At 38.0% G+C, this 24,423-nt stretch overlaps 1 protein-coding gene across 2 annotated transcripts in view; it reads left to right on the top strand.

The window, feature by feature from the left end:
- BMP5 (bone morphogenetic protein 5) overlaps nucleotides 1–24,423 on the top strand; it is a 55,895-nt gene that overhangs the window by 4,558 nt on the left and 26,914 nt on the right. For both annotated transcript variants that reach the window (XM_041477464.1, XM_041477465.1), the window contains exon 2: nucleotides 20,152–20,344. In XM_041477464.1, the coding sequence (XP_041333398.1) occupies nucleotides 20,152–20,344 (193 nt within the window). The remainder of the gene's footprint in view (nucleotides 1–20,151; nucleotides 20,345–24,423) is intronic.

Here is a 24,423-nt window from a genome sequence, read left to right as displayed (position 1 = left end):
TCAAAATTTAGTTAGGGAAGGACTTTTCAAAGATAAATGTTAGTGTTCCCACTCTTCACCTCTTACAAAAAGAGGGGGATTGAATAAAATAGATCTGCAAGGATGAGGCTTGGAAAAACAGCAGCCCTTTTGTAAACTACATTTAAACATTTCAAATACTGATTTTTCCATTATCGTAAAAGTGATCATGAAATCCACTATAATGTTCCCTCTCATGCCATTCAAATGGTCTGTATTTTCATTTTTTTTATAACACGCCTGTTAATTTTTCTCCTAACAGATTGTTTCATTTGCTAAGCAAGCCTGTTTACTTTCTTCATATTTTCCTGTTAAGTGATGTGAACCTTCCATAAAATGGGAGATATAGATCTGCTTTTGTGGTTTTATGTTATGTTTTCTATTTTAGCATATAAAATTAATTTCAAAAACTTGAATGTGAAGATTGCAATAAAATTTGTGACCCCTGATATACATGTGCTAAGAAGGATACAATAATTACTGAGATTTATAAAGTAACCAGTGCACCCCAGAAAGATGTTTTTTCTTCTTCACAGACAATGTGAATGATTCCACAATCTTAGAATAATTTTGAAACCGCACGTGCTGTGTTCAGTCCTTAAACCAGACGCTGAAATCAATGGAAATTTTGTCTGAGGCACAGAGGACTGTTCATATTTCTCCAGCCTCTCTATCCCAACTTTGAACACTGTTTTACAGATTATATGCTTCTTTAAAACCTGAATCATTAAGTAAATACATAAATTCAAAAGATTTATAGCCCATTGTGTTCACTAGAGAATGCTAACATGGTATAGAGCAAATTTTACAGCTACTTTGAGAAACCTATAGTACATCAATCCACACCAAATACCTGTAAAAATATATTTTTGTTACGCACGAAAAAGAAAGGATTCCTTGCTGCAATTAGACCCTGAGCATACATAGTAGCTCGTTTCTTAAATTAAACTAATTCAGTTTCTACAACCTTCCACTCACAGCTAACATATCATCAGTGAGGAATATGGAGTGCTAAGCTATAAAATGCCAGAAGCTGAGGAAGGGGTTTGAAGGATACGTACAAAAAGGCCTCAGGATCATTAACTTCTCTCCTAAAGCTCAGGAATGAGCACAGTTTCTTTCTTTTCCACAGGATTTCAGATATTGCTGTCTTAATTTTAACCGTACATGAATTTCTTTGGCGGTGGTACAGTTTTAGTGTATAAACCCAGGCTTCTAATGAAAATATTGACACAGCCTTAGCTGAAGTGATGGAAAGAGCCCTATTATCTTGCTTTGAACAGAGGGATGCTATTGCAGTGATAAAACTTGTTAAATTACAAATAGACTCCACGTTTTTAATTATGGAATTGGATCAATACTGAGAAAAAATGAGAAGACCTTTGTGACGCTTTTGTTCAATGGCAACCCCAAGTCAATAAGGTGTTTTTTACTCTTCTGCGTAACATTTAGAACAAACTGGATCAAGGAGGTATCACTTAATTTTCAGCCGAAGTAGACATCACTTGACATCTTGAAATTCTAAGACTTTTTTTCCCCTTTATTAAAGTTTTATCACCCAGTGAGTGAACTGAATGAATTTCATGTGACCTAGTACAGTCAGGCATTAGAAATAATGATGAATTATGAAATAATTTTCTATGATCAAATTAAATATTCAGAAATCTCTTTGCAAAATACTTTTTTTGTTTCTAGAATGAAGGGACTTTACTCACAGGATGACATGAGCTAAAAATCCTCATCCAATACGTACAATTCATTTGAGTTTTAACAATATTTGTGCAATGGCAGAGCAGGTTTTTGGAGATTGCTTTTAATTTTTAGAAAGAAATATTCTCCATAACCCTTTTCTGAATTACACTACATTTGTTGTTTTATATTGAAATACTTTATATTTCCTTTGAAATCTCTCAAGTTACATGAATCTTAAGAACTATATAGCTCTACCTCAAAATAGGTTTGTGAGATCCATAAATATCATCTAACAAAATAATGTTTTTATAACTGTCAATTAATTTTTTTGCCAAAGTTAACACTTTAAATCCAAGTAAATTATTGTATCTACCCAGCCAAAAAAATGTCAAGCTCTCCATTAACTGGGGTATAAAACTGTCTGACTCTCCTTGCCGACAGGTTTGAAAGAATTTGCAGATAACTGAAGAGAAACTGATTTAGCAGATGGTTAGATGTGCATGGTGAAAAGCTATATATATGGATGGATATATAAAAATATATATTATTATTAATATTTTTCCCATTGGGAAGAACGGCTGACCCAGTTCCGCTTCTTCTTTAGAAAGTGCTCCTTTCCAGACTAAACACAGACTTTGGGTGGGGTTTTGGGGATTGTATGTATTGTACAGTGCATATTTTCCCAGGAAAACACAATCTGGCAGTGACTCTGGCTAACCATGAAAGAGAAAGAGGCAGGCTTGTGGAGACATCTCTGTGTGGAGAGTATTAGGGGAGGAATCCTGCCATGGATTGGATGGAGAGCCTCTTGGATCTCTCCCTAAACTCTGGGTTGTTTTCTAAGATAACTGGACAACTTTGGCATCTATGTCATCTCCCACACTTACTGCTCCTGTTGTTATTTTCTCTGAATGTTAAATTATGCAAAGAATTTTACTGTGGCTACCTGCCTACTTAGTGTCTGAGTTATGGGGGTAATTATGACGGAGCAGTCCCTTTCTCTTTTCTTTTTAGCCATGGCGGTTCCTTTCAGCTTGCTTTCATGGGTCCACAAACTAATAGAATTTGGAAAAAAATGATTGATTGCAGTCTGATCATTCTAGGTGTTGTCTGGTGTTACCACATAACTGAGAATGAACAGTTTATGAAGTGCCAATTGCAGCCTCCAGCTAAAGAAAGGCTCCCCAGGGCTTCAGGAGAGCTCTGGCTGCTACCAGACTTTATAATTATTTCCCACACTTTTCCCTATCCTCTCCTCCTTGTCCTTTCCCTTGTCTCTAACCCCTGCTGCCTAGGCAGGGTCACTGAACTTTAGTTTTATGTCAATGGCATTTGGCTGTAGAAAGGATTAAAGGCTGAGAAGTGGTGAGTCCAGGCGACAGTGCAGGAGATGGAGAGGGAAGGAATGAGAGCAGGCACGGCAGAAAAGCGGCAAAGCACAGGCTGGGCTTTAGAAGGAGGACATCCCTCTTCCCAGTAGGCAGCAGCCAACATGCAGGGCTGGATACAGACCTGCTGGGCATGGGAAAGGTTCACAACAGAGAAACAGCCTCTGCAGAAATTGCTGGAAGATTTAGTCCTGCTCCTCTGTGCCTCATGTGGAGCATGATGCAGCAGCACGGAGAGCATTTCCCATGCCAGAGGGAGAGTCATGTAGGGAGAAGGTGAATGCAGATGGAGAAAGAGCAAAGAGCATGATAAAGAGAGATAATGTACAAATGAAAGGCGAAATTAGCACAGGTGTGGGTTTCTTCTCTGAGTAAGCCTTGAAGGCAAAGGGAGCACTTTTCTTCTGAATCCCTTGTGGCAGAGCAGCTACCTCAGCCTCCCCAGGCACTTGGCTTCCCAGGCACAACTTTTCATCCTTGCAAAACAAAATGCAGCTCCCCCCACCCTTCGGTATGTGTGTGCCGGGAGTCCACAGACGGGCTACTAACGTTTGCAGCCGTAAATAACTTAGAAGCTGCTTTTAAAAACCGCAGGTTAAAGGAGGAGGGCTGCCATGACGCACACAGAGGTTGAGATCAGAGGAGCAGCTAAGAGGGGTCAGGAGAAACAATGAATCCCCTTGTTCTGAGTCATATTTATGAGTGCTCCATTGCACCTAAAGTTCATATTTATTGGCTAGGCCATGGGGTTTCCCTATTTGCTCATCTCTTAAAATAACACCCCTGGTTAAAATTTCCTATAAAACACAGAAATGCTACAGCAGGCAGAACTTGTCAGCCCTGACAACTACATTATTTAAGTTTGTGGGTGGGGTACACCAAGCAAGAGCTGGTTTGTGTATTGTACTGAATTATGATTTTTTTTTCTATACAAAACATGACTGTAATAAAAGTAGAAAAGGAAAGATTTTGTAGCTGGTCTTTCCACTCAGAAATTTCCCAGTTATTGAAAGATGCTCCAAGTGGTGAATTTTGGTGTTTAGTTCTCAGCTCTTTTTGAGCAATTATTCTGGTGCAATAGATCAAGAACCTGGCTTGATTAACCACTACTATACCACTTAATACACATGTGGTATATGAGACACATGTGGGACTTCACCAAAATGTGGTTCTACTTTTTTCCCACTGTAATTCAAGGCAAACCGAGGCAAAAATTATTAATGAGTCAGAGCCTAGAAAACTAACCAGGACATCTAGTGCTGGTTCATGATATGTATCTATAGCTGATAACCAGTGACTTTGCAGAAGCAAAATTCCATGTTATTCTCTTTTTCAAGGAGAGTCAGGATGAGGAAGAAATTTGTACAACTGAAATTTCTGTAAGGTTTATCTTTATTTGACTTAACAATATTACTTATTCAGACTCTATGAGAACCTTAAGGTCTTTTCCAACTTTGATGATTCTATAATTATATCCCTTGGTTGACTGGGTCAATTAAATGAAATTGTTGTTGTTTTAATTCGCAGGTATTTGACTGTAGTCAAATTAATGAAGTTGAATTCATATGATCTGGTAAAACTGTACCCCTATTCCAGAGTAATTATTGTAAATTAAGAGCAATTTGCCTAGGCATACCAATTAAAAAAAAAAAAATGGAGGGGAAATACACATGGAGTATGCCCCTAGTAGATACTGCAAAATAAATTCAAAAATTCATTTTATTGGACTTTTTCAATTGTGAATGGCATAATTTTTGGACTTAGAGGTGTTAAATTCTGTTCTGACAAAGAATAAAATTCTGGAAAAAAACCCGATTTCTGTTTTGTTCTAGGCCTTAGTAAAAGAAGGAGCAGGGACCTGAATGAGCAGGGACTCTGATTTTGGAGCAGTGGGCAGATGGTATCTGATGGTATCTGGTGCCTAGAGCCATGGGATTCCGGTGGCACAGTTTTCAAAACACTAGCTGAGAAATTGAAGGAGTGGGACAACAGTAGTGTGGATGATATCGCAGTGGGAGTAAGTCCAAACCTGGTGTACAATCCAATAACAGCTGTAGTCTTTGGGGTGATTTAGGATGGTGGAGGTCCAGCAGGAACATAGCTCTGGGAGGGTTGTTCCCAAGGTTAGCTCAGCTGGAATATTTGTCAAAAACTACAAGTCATAACGTGCCTGTGATCCCAAAGGTTCATCTGCTGCTCCTGACCTCTTGAGGTTATCTTGCTGCCTCATACATGAAAATTAAATGTATGCAAAGGTTTTGCAGTGAGTCAGTCCCACCCCCAGCTGAGTCAGAGAGTGAAATATCAGAGCAACCTAATAGGAAAATCCTGAAGAGCCTCAGATAGCGAATGAAAGCAGTGTGTCTCTGTTTTCCAGTCCATACAATGGGGATGGGCAAACACTCCTGCGTTCATTTTCTCTTCTGTGCATTGTCATTCTTTGAAGTTGCAGAGGACTGTTACAGCTTTCTTCTTGTGTTTTACTCTGGCTGTGTGCTCTGCAAAATACTTTGCTTCTAAAAGCCTCACAACACCTTGCATTTCGTCATGGTGATCTCAAATGTTATTTTAGAAAGGGCTAAAAAGGCTCTTCTATAAGGGCAGCAAGTTTGCTGTTCTTAAAACACAGTTTACAAAATAATGAAAATGAGGAAGAGGCACTGGAATTTAAGCACCAAAACTGAGATTTGTGTTCTGGTGTAATGAAGAGAGGAAGTGTGGCTAGCATAGCTCTTGTTCTCAGAATAGGTTTGTGTCTCTCTGAGTCATGTGTGCATGCACAACAGTCTGTGTGCATGGCTTTGTGTGTGTAATATAGAAAGCATGTAAATCTCTTCAGTTTTAGTCACTGGAATTTTTTCCCCCTTAAATCATAATATTCTTTCCCATCAATACTATGTGGCTTTAACAGCCCTGACCTTTCAAGCTGCCTGTTTGGACCAGTGTTTATCAGATGACCATTTGACCTCCTTGTTAATTGTACTTAATTACATCCTGTTGTAACATTTTGAAATAAGGAGGCGAGTTTATGGATCTGCTCCAAAGACCTGAAGACTAAAACGGCAGCAGAATTCAGTGGTATGAGTTGCTGAGTAATCTTGTAGTGAGGCTGAGGAGAGCTGTGGCTTGTCCAGTCGATGGCAAAATTAGATCCTTAAACAAGTCCTTTTCCATTCAGGATTGCTGGTACTTCTGTGAATAAAATCACAATTTTTTTTTTTTTTTTTTTTGTTCAGAGAAGGACTTCTCCCCTCTGACTAACAGCTTGTGTGTTTCTCCAAAGAGATCAAGAAAGGAGTGAGATATCAACAGCACTGCAAGGGCTGAAGTTCACATCTGATGATATAAAAGACAGTAGCCTCTGTTTCCATGATATCTCTGTAGTTTTCCAAAATTTCAAAAGTTTCTTATGCTTCCATAGAATTGCCAGTTCCCACGAGTTTTTGAGATTTACATAATATTTGCTAGGAGATTTTCTGTGCATTGATGCTTTTTGAGCACATCTAATGTTTCATTAAAGATCAGCAATTACCCCCTGCAGCTGCAGAAAAACAAAAATGAAAACAAATCGACATGCAGAAAGAGCTGCAGTTCTTGAAAATGGTCAGTCTAAAGGCTCAGAAAGCAACTTCAAGCACTTTTAATTTTACAATGCTTTTCATATAGTTGATGGCTTTTGAAACACACGGCATTGACCATATCACTTCTCACTAATGATTAGATAGATATATATGTATAGATATATATATGTGTGTGTGTGTCCTTTTCTGTTGTTGTTCCATAGCTTACTTTCCACAAATTTGTAGTAAACTTGATTTCCTAAAATACATTAGGTAAAAAGGGAATAGAAGCTATAAAATTACCATTACCAGGTGAAAAATCTAGTCCCAAAATTTTAAGGCAAGGCAAAAGAATACACCTTCAATTTTGTTTTATTATAACAGTGATCAATAGACTTATTGCAGAATGAAGTGCCATAAAATATTAATTGTTTGTAGTGGTTAATTGCACATCATTATGGCATTATTGCAATGGTTTATCATCCATCATGAGTCAAATTCTAGATAAAAAAGATAAGTTACTTAGGGCTGTGCTGTGAGCTCTTTGGCTGATGCAGTACTGCCCATGGTTGTCACTGTGAACTGAACACTGTTGTGAAAGCTAAAACTCTGTACTGTCTTTCATGTAGCAAAGATTAAACCTATAGTTCAACTAGACACAATTGCTTTTGCAGAGTTAAATGTTTTTTTTGTACTGATTTAAATTACAAGCTTATGTGATTAAAAATAAAACACAGAATTTGCTGGATGTCAAGGTATTCAAAAGATCATAATTTTTAAATGCTCTTGGGTGTTAAGCAATAGAAAATATACCTGAAAACATACAGTTAAATATGATGACATTCAGGAAGGGTTGGTTTGTTTTTCAGAATTTTGAGAGTGAGTATAATGTGACACTATACAGTGTTGTATATCACAGTAATTTAAAATTGCATATTATTTCAGAACAAAGTTTTTTCTTTTCTTTAATTCTTTGGTTATCTCCTATAATATATCCTATAGCTATCAACTATGGTTCTTCAAAAGGTAATTTTTTTTCATCACTTCTTAAAGTATTGAATTAATAATCATGTTTAATGAGGCTGTGTATAATAATGAGATCACATTTACAAGGAAAAACATTTTTAGATATATCAAATTTTAGATTTAAGTAAGTATATCTGAAATATATTTATAAATATATTATAAATATATTCATAATTTTACAAAATATGTGTACATATATTTTTCTGTAGAGATATGTGGTAATGCAAAATCCAGAGGCAGTTGATGCTGTGGAGTAAATTCTAAGACACAGATCACAGAATATTCAGAGCTGAAAGGGACTCACAAGAATCAAGTGCAACTCTTTTGTGAGTGGCCCATATGGGGATTGAACCCCCAGCCTTGGTCATATTAGCACCATGCTCTGGCCAGCTGAGCTAATCTTGAGGTCGATTAGTTCAAGTTCATGCTGCAATTCATTGGGTCAGAATGAAGACACTAATGTCACTAGGATTAACAGCATATTGCCACTGTTTTGCTTGCAAAGCAGTTGTCTTCTGACTCCTCCATATTTGTATGTATTCCTTATAAATGCAAAATACAAAATAATATTGGCATTATTAGTGCTTATTAGCATGGGAGACCTTGTCTAAAAGGTCTGTAAACATGTCTTGTTCATCACTCAGCTGGAACCAGTACACAGGAGCATCATGAACTGAAATCTTGGCTCCATGGGCACAAGTGCCAAACAAGTTATGACCTGTTCATGCTGTGTCTACATTACCATCTGCTGCTGTACAACAATGAAGCTTCCTTTATTAACATGTCACTCTATCATTAACATTACATCATTATATCAATGAGATTTACCACAACCTCCATTAAATCATGCTGCTTCTCCTTGTCTGCAGGTAGGAAGCATGTTTTCATCAAAATGGGAATGAAAGCATGTCTCCAAAAGACAAGACTGTGATGCTTCCAGATTGACAAATGGAGTTTTTTACTTTTTAAGCCTATACCCAGAGATTAAAGCAGTTGTCACTTCCAAACCTAGTGGAAACACAGGTTTAGCACAAGCGTGGGCAAAGGTTGATCAGCTGCTGCAAAATGCACGTGAAATATTCTTAGTGGTGTGGTACCAACAAGATTGCAGGTCGGGTTCCCACTCCCTGCTCATTCTTACCTTTGCTCAGAAAGAGACACAAGTTTTGTCTGGGCCACATCAGCTCAGCAGAGTACAAGCTCCAGGAGACCATCTTTGCTGTTCCAGAGAAGTGCTGCACCTACAGCGTGATTGTAGGTGCCTCTACAATTGGCTTAGGTATTGTGTCTGTAAGTAACTGTGTGAGGAATATGAGACATGCAGTCCCAGGTGGAATAACACTGAAATGCAGGAATATTACAAGTATGTCCACAGTCCTGGGAAACCAGCTCTAGGTAGCTGTGCCTCAGCCAGGAGCAGATGACCTCCTCAAGTCCCCTCCACCTGCAGCCTCTCTGTGACTCTGTGACACAGTAGCTACAAAGAAGGGGGACCTTACTCCTGTCTTACACATTGACATCAATCATTGGGTCTTTTTTGGAGAGGAGTGATGATCTTGCATCAGACAATTTTCAGATGAACAGATGTACTCAAAATGTCATACTTTCTACTTTGGAAATTAGTTTTTTGCCTATGTCATTTTGAGCCTCCTGTGTCTCTCTCCCCAAGTCTATCCAAAAGAACCTACCGTGAGGGATCATGACCTACTGCCATGTTACCTGGAGTTAATCTGAGCTCTTCACATTGTTTGTGAAGGTTATTTTTACTTTCCTTTGGCAGTGCAGGTGTCCTGCTGGATGGCCAATCCAGAGGAATTTTATTCACTAACTGTCAGGGAGTTTCTGTCCAGAAAGAGGGCCAAACTGATCATTAACTTTGGTAAGTTTTAAACTTCTTTCTGGGGAAAAAAACCAAATTTTTTTCCTTCTTTTTGAGGGGGGGGAAATTATCTCTCTGAGAATAAATCATGGTCAGGTTAGACTGACAGAGCTACAGAGGAGAGGGTACATTTTGTATCCATATTAACAAGCTGTTAAAACCACAGTCAGATCCCAAACTGGCTGTTAAAACCTGCCATCTGAAAGTGTCATTTCTCACCACCCCAGGCCAGTCTCCTACCTGCTCTTCCTCCTCATCTTCCTCCCATTTTCTCCCAGTGTAATGTGTGTGAGGGCCTGCCCCTGCTGTGCTCTGTTTCTCAGCACCACCACTTAGGCTCTCCTGGGTGGCTCCTTGGTGTTGGACAACAGCAAGAGTGTGCAGGACAAACCTGCAAAACAAGGGCCAACAGATTATAAAAGATGAAGCTTAGTCTCTTAAATTTTTAATTTTAAGGTGATGATTCAGTATAGTGATTAGCCCAGTATACATTTGTGCAACTGAAGTATAAATCAGAGGATTTCTGATTTTCTTTGAGCCAAGCTGACTCAAAGTCCTTGGCTTGCTAATAACTAAGTGCACGGCCTGTCAGCAGGGCTATTTTTTTGCAACTGTATTTAATATCCTGTCTATAATATAGTCTTGTAAATTTTTTTGATTTCTTATATGTAAAGAAGCCTTCTTCTACTTTCTAAATGATATGTTCTTGAGGGCTTCCTTCATTATCCTTTTTATAGCTGGACTGTTTTTATGGAATGCTTGGTCAGTGTTAATGGGTATAGGTAATATTAAAATATTCAGATGTGAGCACAGAGTAAGCAGAAAATATTGCCTATCCAGTTTTTTTCCATTTTAATGTTCAGACACAACTTCCATGGGAGCATTTCCAACAAATTCCACAGCAGAAAAGAGATGGAGTTTATCAGACAACATGCATGAATGGCAAACAGCAGTGTGACTTGCCACCTCTGGCTGGAAGTGAGCAGAGGGTTAACATGAGCAGAAACTATGGAGATGTGAGAAGATAGAGTGCACTTTAATGTTTTGCTTTTCCTCCCCTGCCAGTTGCCCTATGATGATATATGCCCTTTCACCCTCCTCAGAAGTTATGTTCCATCTGTATACTTTTACAGTGTCAAAACAGTTATAACTTACACCTATTTTCTGACCATTGGATCCCAGAGGTATAACTTTTGTTTCTATTCAGTTGCAGCTGAACCCAAGAGGGATCTTTTTTTCTGTCATTTGTTAACCTTGAGGTTGTGTTGATCTGACATCCTGACTTTCACACACAGTCAGAAACCTGGCAATAATTGTTAGTTTTCTTTGTGATGATCTGTGATTATAGAAAAACAGAATTAAATGTGAGAAAAAATGGAAGTCTATTGACAGATGGTATCAAAATTTATTGGCTTTGCCAAAGGTGAGGCAAAATAGACATCATTGAAAACAGCAGGCAAAATTAGCAATCTGAAGTGGTGGTGGTGTAAGTGTTAGCTAATTTATCTATGCATTAGCTCAGAACTACGTAATAGAGGGATCTTTGTGGAGGTTTTTTTTTCCAAGTAAAGATTTATTTATCACAGATGAAACTGAACTCAATCAGAAATCTAGTAGATTTAGATTAACATATGTATTTGTGATTGGAGTGCCTTCATAATATGGTGTGTCCACAGGGTCCTTAGTTATTCGGAATTAAATAGCACATACGTGCAGTTGTATCTTTTGTTGTGCTTTGTGCTACGGCTGAGCAACTGGAGTGAAGTATTTGCATTTGTCAGGTTGAAAGATACAGTGCATGATACTGTCAAAAACAACAGAAAAAGGAGATTTTGAGGAATCACATTGCCTACTATCTTTTATTTAGGATTGTGATAGTACCCAGACTTATACTCAAAGTTCGGTTCACTTCTAAAACTCAATCTCTTTGTCTGGTTACTTCTCCTCTTGTGTTGGCTGGGCTCAAGGCAGCATAAGAAAAGCAGGGTGTTGCTTTCCCACTTACTTTGTATCAACAATTGAAAGCCTTCCAGCATTTAATTATCATTGGACCAGCTGCAGTGCAGCACTTGTTTTGACTTGTTGAGCAAGTGCATTTGACTTGGAAGAAGAGTAAATTGAATGAATAACACATGTTTAGCAATGACATTTTTAACAAAACATTGGCAATTGAATGAAGACCAGCAATTTGATTAAAACTTCTGCTTCACTCCATAATTTAATGTAAAGTAACAAGAAGGTATCATGGGTAATCTCACAGCGTCCAGATCACCTGGGAGATTCTGTGTGGGAAAGCCAAGCTCAGTTATGCCTCTTTGATTGAGGCATTTCTTTAGGTATCTGCTTATGAAAGTTGCTGGCAGGCACTGTTACATGGTTTCTGGGAACTCTTTCCTTCTCATGGTGAATGCTGGAAGCTTTTAACTATTAACCGAGTTCTAATTCTAAAAATAATTAACGAAAAAAAGGAGAAACTTATCCTTTTACATATTCAGTTATATTCTAGCGTGGGTGTATACCTTTCATTATTTGCCTGGGAACTGTCTATCACTTACTAAAGTGAAAACATTGCATGCACATTTTGAGGGGATTAGAAAGGAGAAATCACGTAATTTGAAAGTCCACCTTAATAATATTTTAGTCTTTACACTATTCGGAGTTTCTGAAATGTGTTTTTTGTTAATTGGCAATGATCTATGAGATCTTATTGACTACAAATAACAAAATGGAGAAATGAACACTTTAATAATAGAACAGCACTCTCAAAAGATGTAATACTAAGTGCTTGATTGAAATACATTAATACAGTCTAACTTTTTCTTTTTTATAAAGTATGGGATTTTGAAATGCATTTCTTTGAGGATTAAAGAAAGAAAATCAGTAAGTGAAATATTTGCTTTGAAAAAAGACAGGCAATTGTTTTTTGTTAGTTTGATTTTTTTATTGTGCTTTCACTTTTCCTTCTTGCTTTATAATGCCATTGTTGAAGTTTTTTTCATTGACTTTGTTTTGATTTGAATTACTATGCAATTTATATAGTTCAGTAAGTCTGTTCAATTATAGAAGGGATGTTCAACCACTAAAAATTTGGATTCAATAAGTATTTCATTTATTAAAACTGTCACTAACTGCACAGTATTTCATCAAACAATTTTCAAACGGCCTCTAATTTTGGTAAACAAAATAGGAAAATGTTGCTCATTGATGTCAGTAGCTGACCTAAAAACAAAGGATTTAGTGAAATAACTCTAAATTTACAGCAGTGTATCTAGCTTCTGTACATGACTGATCAAACTATTCTTTGTGTTTTGAAAAGAAAGTTTCATGTGAAAGTAATTTACATTATTATTTCAAAACCACATCTGTAAATATATAATTATTTTAAATACAACCAATATAATAATAATAAATGCAGAGAAACTCAAATAAAAAGAACTGAAATAAATCAGTTCTTAAGAAACAGAACTGTTGCAATGAAAAAAAAATCCTCCAGACTTGCCCTTTCTAATTAAGCAAAATCCCCAGTGATAAAGGAAACAGCTTTGCTCCAGTTGGAAGGGGTTCTGAATGTAGATTAAGTTTCTGACAATGACTTTCATGCCTAAGATAGGGTATGTGTGGAATGTAATTTTGGGGACTCCTATTTTCAACCTCTGCCTATATTTTTTATATAGAATCACTTATATTGAGAAAAGCCTTTAAGATCCTTGACTGCAAGTATTAAACTTTCACTGACAAGTCTACCACTTTGAGGGCTTCATTCTGCTCCCTATACCTGTCTTCAGCCTCAGGGAGCTGACACCCAGAGAGCAACTTGCTCAGCTCTATTAAAGGGTGAGACAATGAAGACATTAAGTACCTCAGCCTTTTCCTCATCCTTTGTCACTGTGTTTTCCCCCACATTCAATAGAATGGAGATTTTTCTTTGCTCTCCATTTGTTGCTGATGTATTTACAATAACATTTTCATTGTGTTTTAAGGCAGTACCCAGATTACATGGGGACAGCCTGCTCCTGGTCTTTCAGATCTCTCTCAAGAAGGATGTCCATCCTTCCTGGACTCCTTTGTCCTTCAGGTCTGCCTCCCAAGGGACTCTGCCAACCAGCCTGCTAAACAGGCAAAAGACTGCCCTCAGGAAGTCCAGGGGAGCAGTTATGCTGACCACTACCTTACTTCTTCAAGAATTAAAAATTCCATTAAAACTCCATAATTCTGTGTTTGCTGTGCCTAAGAGGCCTCCACCTATCACATCACCCAGCAGCGATTCTCTGTTCACTAGCAGCATGTCCATCTTCCCTAGCTGAATCCCTCACCAGCTGTGTGAGGGAGTTCTCTTCCACACATTCCAGACTGTTTTCTCTCTGCTGTGTTGTATTTCCAGCAGACATCTGGTAAGTTGAAGCTCCCCATGAGAGCAAGGGCTGGTGACTGGGAGACTTCTCCCAGCTGCTTGCAGAAGATTTCATTTCCCCCTCCATCCTTGCTGGATGGTCTATCACAGACTCCTACCAGGATATCTGCCATTTGCCTTCCCTCTGATTCTTACCTATAAGCACTCAACCCAGCTATCACCATAAGTAAGTTCTAGGCAATCAAAACATTCCCTAATATAGAAGGCTACCTCACTGCCTCTCCTTCCTTGTCTATCCCTTCTCAAGAGTTTACAGCCACCTTTAGCAGCACTTCAGTTGTGCAAGCCATCCCACCATGTTTCTGAGGTGACAACTGCATCCTAAATGGAAGACATGCAGGGGGAAGTTTTGTAGTTAAAACACTCAGCTGAATGATTATGGTGATGTAAATGGTAAATGTCTAATGTCAAATATAAAAAGAAGTCAGGTGTGGGAGCAAAAACCCATTTCATTCTCATTTTGGACCTCAACCCCTGCATTTCTTGTGTGGAATGGCCCAGGATGTCGCATTGCTGGGTTACTGGCATCCTGGCAGTCAGGATACAGTCACTGAAATCAACTGATAAGGACTGAACTGTCCTTTGAGCAAGGACTATCCACTGGAGCTGCAGTGAACCAAAGGGGAAATGTAAATAACCTCTTTTGTTCTGTTTACTGGCTGGTACAAGGCAGTTGACCCTTAACAAACAGAATTGTCTCTCCACTGACCGTATCAGGCAGCCACCTCCGGTGTCCAAAGCAAGGACAGGTGACTGTGTTTTCAATTTCAACATCTAACTCAAAATAGATTCCCTGCGTTCAGATCAGGAAACTTACCATTGTAAAAAACAGATAAACCTGGTAAAGCAATAGTGCTTAGAGAAGTAGAATCATAATCTGCTGCTTTTTTGTTTTTAAATCACCACTTTGGGAAGTTATTTTTCTTAATTTTTGGGCTTTAAAAGTCCATCTGATTTAAAATCCTTTCTAGAAGTCTGTAATCCTCATTCAAAGGCCAATGAACAGGATTAAATTGCTGCCACTTACTACAATATTAACTAGATTTTATATTTTTAGAACTTCTAGGGTGAGAAAATGAAAGGTATGCTTTCTGAGATAAAGTGATTTTCTGAAGCTGATATTCATTTTCTTCAAGCCAAAAAAGTTACAAAGCTTAAAAATATTAAAAAAAAAATATTTTAGAATCTGTAATTTGGTCTCTCTTCAGCTGAGAATGACATTCTGATAAATGTCCTTTACTTCTCTCAGAAGCACTTCATTGAAATATTTGCACCTGGCATAGCTGTTTTATTTTGGGGGTTTTTTGAACCCTGTATGCTTCTCTAGAATCACTTTTCACCTTTCCACACACCCTACAAAACATTTGTTGCTTTAATTTATGAAAGATGAGTCACTCTAAACAGTCTCATCTGTGATACTGGAATTTGAATGAGAGAGAGAAGAGCAAGAGTGGGGTAAGCAGCTATTTGATGTCTGTCTTTTCACAGTAGCACAATAGCTAATTCCTAGGGCCTCTGACCTTTCAGTGTCCTGTAACAGAGTACTTGCATTAATCTGTTGCTTATCTGTCACCTACCACATTTGATATTTCCAGTCTCTGCTTTCAATTATCAGTCATTAGAGGCAGCACTGAGTAATTTCAGGAGAAAATTCCTGGAACCTTTGACCTGTTTTGGTCAGATAACCACAAGTGTTCACTGTAGATAAACTATCATTTAATTATATTCAAGATGTAAATGAGTGTCGTTTGTAGTGTATCAGCTTACTGTAAACTTTATCACCTTGGAGTGATTAAAACTGACTGGTTTACTTAGTACTTATACAAAGAATTTAGAGTCAAACAGTGAAATTCAGTGAGATTAGTGTAAATGGCCCTTTATACTTACACAGGTCCATTTTGCCTTGGAACATAGATTTAGTAGTTAAAAAGTGACATTAATTTGATTGGTGAGGCTTCACTGTTTGTGAAGCCAGTTGAGATCCTGGGATGTTATATTGTAAAATCAGTTTATTATAACATGTCTTTCAGCATATCTTTGGTTTGTTACCCATTTGCCAAAGCAGCTTTCACTTTGTCTATGTGTCACAGCCACACACCATCATTTCAGGAAAAGTGAAGCACATATCAGTGTGGAGCTAATCACTAATGAAAGAGCAGATCTAATAGTCCCTCATGCACTATGACCTAAACTCATTGCTAGCAGTTTTTATATTTTTTAAGCTCAGTCAACATAATCAGATATTTATAGCTGAATTTCTAAAATACTGATTACTTGTTATACATCTATATAAGTGCTTTCAGTGTTTTATAGTTGTTATTTTTTCCCCTCATAAAAGAAATAGTTTTGTTAATAAAAATAGTGCATGATATTTTATTTTGGTGTAAAAGAAGACCTCTTTTCCAAAATTCCTTTTTTCCTGTAAATTTGACTTTTTTTCTTCTTAGAGTTGGACTTAGTGTTAATACAGTGTAAATGTTTCATCAGTTTGCCACATGGGTGGAAAATATCATTCTTTCCCATCTTACACACAGGTGTTTGTGATATTCCCCTGAGCCACGACTTGTCTGATGTAACTGTAGTGTTGCATATATTAATTTCAGGTGGTATAAAAATACCATTTTTAAATGTCAATGCTAAGAATCCTGACCAATGAGAGCCAAGGATTTTTTTTTCTTTTTTGTAATCAGCATTGCCCGTAATATTCTACTTATTTTTTACTTAGAAAAATTATATTGCTCCGATGATTAAAAAATACTTACAGATTTTCTGGTCAACTGGTTTTTAGATGCTGTGATTTGTCTCACAGAAATGCATTTTGGCAGATGTACTGAGCAGGGCTGGAATGACATGAGAACATTCTGAAAGGACTGAATACTTAAAAATTTTAACCTATGTTTTTCAGGCTGCCAGTGTTGAAAAGCTCTTGCCTGTGAAATAAAAATATTTGGGAAATGGTGCCTCCCTGCACTTCATGCTATTTCAGCAGGACAAAGGACCTGACAGATGCCCTACTGAGCATTCACAGTCTTGCCTGACAAGGCATTTATTAGATGCAGAAGGGACCAAGATTTTTGTATTATTTTCAGTAATAAAATATTCATTATAATTAAATAATATTTTACTTTTTTAACTTGGCTGCCATTCTAACCATTGGTCATTGTTGTAACATCACCATCACCTCGTTTTTGCAGTCTGCTATATAATGCAAGATTTTAGGCTGTCTAAATTTGTATGCAATTTTTTTTTTTCTTTATACATTGGCTGATGTAAATTTGCAGTAGACATTAGACATTCTGGATTCACTGCAGAGAATGGGATCTCCTTGGACTCGGGGTGTTTTTGCAGTGTTGTTCAGTGCCTGTTTCCTACAGCCCTTCCCTTCTGCAGACTCTTGCTACTCTGAAGTCCTGGCCTGCCTGTAAACGCTGTCTCGAACCAGAGAAATTTTGAACTTCTGTTCTTTTCAGGTGGCAGTGCTGCATTTTCCTTGGGTATATACGTGGAAACACAGATAAGTACTATCTGTGTGAGTTGTAACAATTAATTTGAGGCCCACCAGAAAGTGGCTGTCAGTATTCTTTCAGCTTTCAGCAGTTGTGAGTGATCCTGAGAGATCCCCACTGATACAGTTAGGTGTATTGTGGAGGCTTCTGTCCAAACTATATAAACTTATATATAAACTATATAAACTACTGTTTCTAAACTGATGTTGCTAATTAGAAACTACTTGGTAGAAACTAGACAAAAGGAAGCTTCAAACCCAAATAAAAATCAATCAGTCCAGGAGCAGTGGCATTTAAACGTTTTATTCAATATTTACTCATAGTGAGTAGTGCTTAGTTACCCGTGCATGCTGGTAAATACTTATTGAAAAAATACTATCCAGAGACAGCAGAAAGGTTTGCACTATACTAAGTCTCTGTTAAATATAGTTCTCATTTGAAGGTTATTGACATATCTGTTCCATGACAGTTTTGAAATGCTCAGTTATAACCTCAGAAACTTGGAGCAGACTCTTTGTGCTAGAAAAAACCCTCCCGGCTCAGTGCTTTTGCATATGCTAATCTCTGCCAAACTCCTCTGAAATGAAAGGCTTTACATGGGCATTGTAAAAAAAAAGCAAACAACTCCCAAACCTTAAGTCAGATCTCTGTATATATCTCACGGTTTAGAACTGGGCAGTGGAGCTGCTAAATAGACTGTATCCTGTTTCTCTTCAGTAGCAGCCCATCCATCTTCAGGTACAGAGCAGCCAGTTTACATGCTTCTGCTGCTTTTCGGCTTTACTTTTTCTACACAGCCTTCGATGGCAAACCCATGTAAGCTAAATATGCACTTGAGCCAAGTAAACCTCACAGTTAGCAGACAATTTTCCTTTTGTCAGCCGGGAGAAAGTTCATTTTCACTGAAGATAAAGTGTTCTTATAGCCTATATATTTTATTTTTCGTGGTTCTTAAGGCAATGCAGACTTGCATGTAAAAAAAAAATATAATAAAAGCTAATGAAAGCAAGGAAAGTTTGCATTTTTGAAAAGGTGGCAGGGAAGTACACTGTTAAGAACTAGGTATATGACCACAGGTGACTTAACTAGTAATTACTGCTCTGAAAACAGTGTTAAATACTTTTTGTTCAATAGCTCCCACTTCAGTATGTCCATAACTATACCCTTATATGGCAAGCCTAAAATGATTTTTTTACCTTTTAGTGCATTTCTATTTTATAAGACAACATATACATTATAATAATACAGATACGTAGGTTTATATATAAAATTATATAATTATATGTATATACATGCAAACACACACATTATGTGTGTAGAAAAAATTGTTTGGGAGGAATGTATATATGAGCATGTAAGTATAAATACTGTAATAATTTACACATTATTTATACATGTAGCATTTAGTAATGCAAATGTGTGCTTTTTCAGAACAGACATTGTTCCTCCCTCAGATCTGAGGACTAAAATGCAGTAAAAGAGCAGGGGAGAGTGTTTAGGGAAGCTGAGAGCAGCCATAAATGTTTAATTGGTTATCTAAACCAAATCTCAACTCTGAATTTTAGACTTTGTCCACCATCAGTTAAACAAAGCACGTATGTCACGAGGCAGGTAGAACTTTCCAGAAGAGAGAAATTCTGTCTTCCCACGGAGCACAGCTTATTCATAGGTCAATGATACGTTGTACTCTGTGGAAGTGGAAACCATGGATCATTTTCCTTTCCACATCCTTAAAATCTGAAGTATTAATCCCATAAGGAGATCATCAGCCAGTACTACGGCCTGTAGTTTCCGCTGTCACATCAAAACATATATTCCATTGCAAAAGTTGCTCCTAACTCAGAATCAGGACTGCAGCAGATAATGGAAATAGACCCAAACCAGTTATAAATTAAAATCCTCTGGTTTGTTCCTCTTAAAATCCTGTAGAAACCTCAATTAAGAAATCATGAGGTTTGCTTTTTTATTTTAAATTGTGGCAATGTCAGAAGCGGTGGGAGCTGCACCTGCCCACCAAGAACAGGTTTGAGGGGATTTCCCAAGCCAGAATTGTACATCCTATGCTGCTGGGGTGCCAGAAGCACTTGGCCCTGACCCACAGTTCCTTCTTCTGACTACTGGAAAGATGATGTGCATGCCATTAGAGTACAACTTGTGTTAATTTATATGACTTAGCTGCTTCTTAACTATATAGTTGTTGCAGTGCACTTTAGTACCACTTTTATTATGTTAAACGGAAATGAGCTGCATTCCTCTCATCAGCCTGGTTATTAGAGGCCATTAGTGTTTTCCAAAGTCATCTATAGTTCTGACATTGCTATGGCTGTGCTTATGGCTACACTGAAGTCCTAAATCCTTTCACAGCTTTTAGTTTGTCCATATTTCTAGCTGCTTTACAACATGCCCCCTTTCAGCTTTTTTTGATATTCTTTCCACTCCAGCTTCTGGAATTTATATAAAAGCCACGGAGTTTTTTTTCTTTTGAACTGAAGATACTGGGCTGGTGGAATTTCCTTTAACTGGAAGTATGTCTGGGCTTGTGGTTTTATTATTTGCACAGTTTTATATTGTCATGTTTGTTAACCCCCAAGCAGAGGGAATGCTCCATTAATCATGGCAAATGGGCATTTGTTTCACGTCTTTAATTTACATTCAATTCTTTTTCTCACAGTTGAAAGGGACAAGGACTTCTCCCACCACCGAAGGCACTACAAAGAATTCCGCTTTGACCTGACTCAGATCCCTCACGGAGAGGCAGTGACGGCCGCCGAGTTCCGGATATACAAAGATCGGAGCAACAGCCGCTTTGAGAATGAAACCATTCAGATTAGCATATATCAGATCATCAAGGAGTATCCCAACAGGTATCCCAATCCTGGCATGGACTCATCACCTGTTGAATTCCACCCCGTTTGCCTATCTTAAGTAGGGAGGCAATAATTGATCGTAAGCATACACCTGACAAGGCATTGTTGCTACCACTGTGGCTTGTGCAGTATTACTTCTTAGGCAACAATAGCAAGCACTGAAAAAGAATAAAACTTACCTTAAATGTAATGTATTCCAGGTTTATGTCCACGTTCACCAAATAATCTGTCCATGCACAGAGCAGGTGAGGGTTCATGTTCTCAGCGAGCAAATGGTGGAGTCCCGTGCACAAAGTGTCTAGATTTGGGACATGCACCGTTTGCTGACACTGAGGCACTGCAAGCCAAGATTCACTTAGCTCCTTAGAGGCAGAAAGATTGTCTAACTTTGATTACTTTTGAAGAAACATGGCTTTTTTGTTTGACAATTGTGCAGAAGGCAATTAAAAGATAAAGTCTTGCATTAACTTTAAGATGACGTGCATACTTAACACATGCTGCTTACTGTAGCTGAAAACTAAAACAAATCATAGAGTCATCTAGGTTGGAAAATATCTTTGAGATCGAGTCCAGCCATAAACCTAACACTGACAAATCCACCAATGAACCATGTCCCTAAGTGCCGCATATGAATTTGCACAAACAAGTCCCTGAATTTGAGTTTGCAGAGCTCCATATATGACATGTTTCCAAGACTCTACAGGACATCAGTATATTAGCAGATTTCACCAGGCAAAGTAGCTAAGTACCTGAAAATTATGATTGAAAACTAGTATCAGTTCTAAGATGCTTCTGAAAAAGCTACATAGACCCAAAATATAGGGACTGAAATTAAATTAGTTTATGTCTTTTCTCAGAAAAGGGGGAGAAGTGCTATTTTAAGATAAACAAAACCTCTCCTTCATCTCAGAGCTGATTTCTATCCTAGGAAGGTTTGGCAGAAGCAAAGAAAATGTCAGCTTAAACTTGCAGAGTATTCGGGAGGAAATTAAAGCCCCATCACAAGTTAGCTTGAAGGCTCGGCCAGAATTCAAATCTCTTTTCTGCCCACAGAACCTTGAGCTTGTATCCTCCAGGTCATGTCCCTGAACATCAGGTTGTAAAATATTTGTGGGTATAAACAGGGATTCATTTTATACCAATGGAATCAACAGAAGGGAAAGCACTCATCTTTACAGACTACCTTTCGCTTTCTTGGTAAATTTGGGGATGAAGAAAATAGTGTGGGGTTTTATTTTTTTTTTTTTAACTCTATCTTCAGCTTCCCAAAAATTCTTTTGACACTGGTTCTAAAAGAAACTTATTGGAGGAAGGAGTGAAGCAGGGAGAAACAAAACACATATTTTTAAAGAGCACAGGTCAAGGCTAAGGTGATGAAAGATTTTCACCTGAGAATTCAGAGTTTTTTTATGAACTAATAGGAAAAATTAGTTGTTCTAATACTTTTGATGTTTTCTTTTTAAGTTTTTGAGTATTTTCACAGTTGGTGATGTGTATTCTATTTTAGAGAAAGCAAAACTGTTTACCACTCAGATGAAAATCAGTTAATATTATCTGACTTGTTCAAATGGCAACTGCCTCTGTGGAGGCATTAAGCAATGTTTTTGATTTCTTTCGATGCATAAACAGAAATTTATAAATGCTTTATATTTGCATTTACAATTATAAAAGCCCCATGTCCTCTAATGGAAGCATGATGCTGAAAGGAGGAACAGGCAATGACATGCCATGTATTCGATTTTGCCAGTGTAACTGCAGAATCTTCAGATCTAGACTAAGTGTTTCTCTCCTACTGTTGATTTTGACAATTTTGCTCATATGTAGGAATATTATAGGCAACTGCCTCAGTGGAACATAATAGGAGAAGACCACAAGCTCTTCACTGTTCAAATTAGAAACAAGAAAATTTTTCCACAAGCCCCTTGCTGTCTCCAGGCAGAACAGACCCCAAGACAAGCTCCTTGGAATTTATTTTTTTTCCAACAAAGCCACACCTTTTGCTTTTGGGCCCAGACTTCATTTGTGATTTTCTTGATTTTGTCCCCTCAGGTTTATCGTACATATGTACATTAGGTTTCAGGTACAAAATTTTTAGAAGCTGCAACTACAGAATGGGAGAGGGAGTGAACTTTGAAGATGGGGAGGCACTGGAACATGTTGCCCACATAAGTTGTAAATGCCACATTCCTGGAAGCTTTCAAGGCCGGGCTGAACAGGGCTTTGAGCCACAGGTCCTTGTGTCCCTGCCCATGGCATGGGGTTGGGACTTGATGATCTTTGAGGTCCCTTCCAACCCAAACCTCTCTCTGATCCTGTGATTCTGTAATATCCCACAGTCCTTACTAGTGACACTCCACATCAAAACTGCTCCTCCCCGCTTTGCTTTGAGCAGGACACACGGGTGTCTGACAGGACTGCAATCCCAAACACAGTCCTGCTGTGCTTTCAGGCAGGGAGTGCCCAGGGTGCAGGGCTTCCAAATTGCATACTAAGGATTGTGCTGTAGTCTCAGCTATTCTTCATTCTTCTGTCTCTATGGCATCATTGCTACTGAAGCGTGTGTGTTTGGAGTTTGCTGAAGTTCCAGTCTTTGGGATTGAAGGTTTTTATTTGGTCTAAGGAAATGTACAGCATGGCCCATTGCAGGCTGACTTCCTATGGAGCCCTACCATCGACTCCTACCCAGATCTTTTCTCAAGACCAAAGTAAATATCATCCAAAATGCCAAATCTTGGTTCATTATTTGGTGGTAGCATGCCACTGATTCAAGTAAACTCTGAGGGCTCTTCCCACATTAGGGAATGCTCAAGTGGCAGTAAGATACAGAAGCATGCTTCCAGAATGAGGCTAGAGGTAAAACAGCATTATTGGGATGGCCTGTTACACTGTAATGATTATTTGATCTGATCAAGAACTGTTCTGGGTTTCAAGGAACATATAGATGGTTTGTTCCACCTTTACTTCCTTAAGGGTCCCAGGAGATGTGGAGCTTCTTAGATGTTCTGCCTTCAGCCTCTTTGCTGAAATACTTGACTGTGGTAGCATTTCTCCTTTAGAAAACTGATCACTGGGGACCAAACTGAAATCACTAAACTTAAACAGCCTCTGTAAAGGTAAAGCCAATCAGCTGCATTCTGCCTGAATGTATTCACTGTTGCATTTTGGGCTATTTACGACATAATGCCTTGGGTTGTTATTATGTATTGTGGGCTATATTTTAAATAGAAATACTTTTTAAAATTCAGCCAAAATTTGCAGCTGTTTTTCTTTTTAAGTGTGATTGCATAGAATAAAGGAGAATTTTAAAATTAAAAATGTCACAAAATATGATGAAAAGTTTGAATGAATGACATAAGCTAATGGAGGAACCCTGATCCCAGAGCTCCTGCTGCCTTCTCAGGGGTCAGGTTTTTACCTTGCATCAGTATCAGTTGTGGAAGAAGTTGTTATTTTCCCTGAATTTTTTTCTCTGAGTTTTACAGACTTTGAATTTCTGTAGTAGCATGCTGTTATGCGGGCTAAATTACTAGTATTGGTCCAGATACATTTTCTCCATTCTTCTATGTGCTCTCAAGAATCAGTTCTGGTTTTCTGCATTTAACCCCAACTATTTTCATTGCATTTGCTGAGTTAATGAGTAAGAGCAATCTTTCTCTTTAAAGTTTATTGCCTTAGCCAGATCACTGTACATGCAGGGAGACAGACAAGTAATTGTGAGTTAATGAGTAAGAGCAATCTCTTTAAAGTTTATTGCCTTAGCCTTAGCCAGATCACTGTACATGCAGGGAGACAGACAAGTAATTGAAATATCAATACCAAAGACACTTGAGTTTGAATTTTTGCTGCAGCACAAAGTAATACAGTCACATTGAGGAAAAATTTGTCCTTCATAGGAATTTCTGGTCTGGACCATTAGTAGCGCCTTATTCTGATTTAGCATGAGAAACATTGTGATTTTGAGAACATTTAGTATTAGTCTGGGATTTGGAATTGAAAGACTCTGTATGAGATAACAATTATGTATTCTAGGAGGAAAAAAGACAAGTGTGGAATTATATCATTGTGGTATTGTAGTA

Source organism: Pyrgilauda ruficollis, unplaced genomic scaffold (genome assembly GCF_017590135.1).
Source record: "Pyrgilauda ruficollis isolate IOZ18807 unplaced genomic scaffold, ASM1759013v1 scaffold40, whole genome shotgun sequence".
Taxonomy (NCBI): Eukaryota; Metazoa; Chordata; class Aves; order Passeriformes; family Passeridae; genus Pyrgilauda; species Pyrgilauda ruficollis.
The sequence above is the reverse complement of the archived record's forward strand: the minus strand, read 5'-3'. Positions and strand labels throughout refer to the sequence as shown.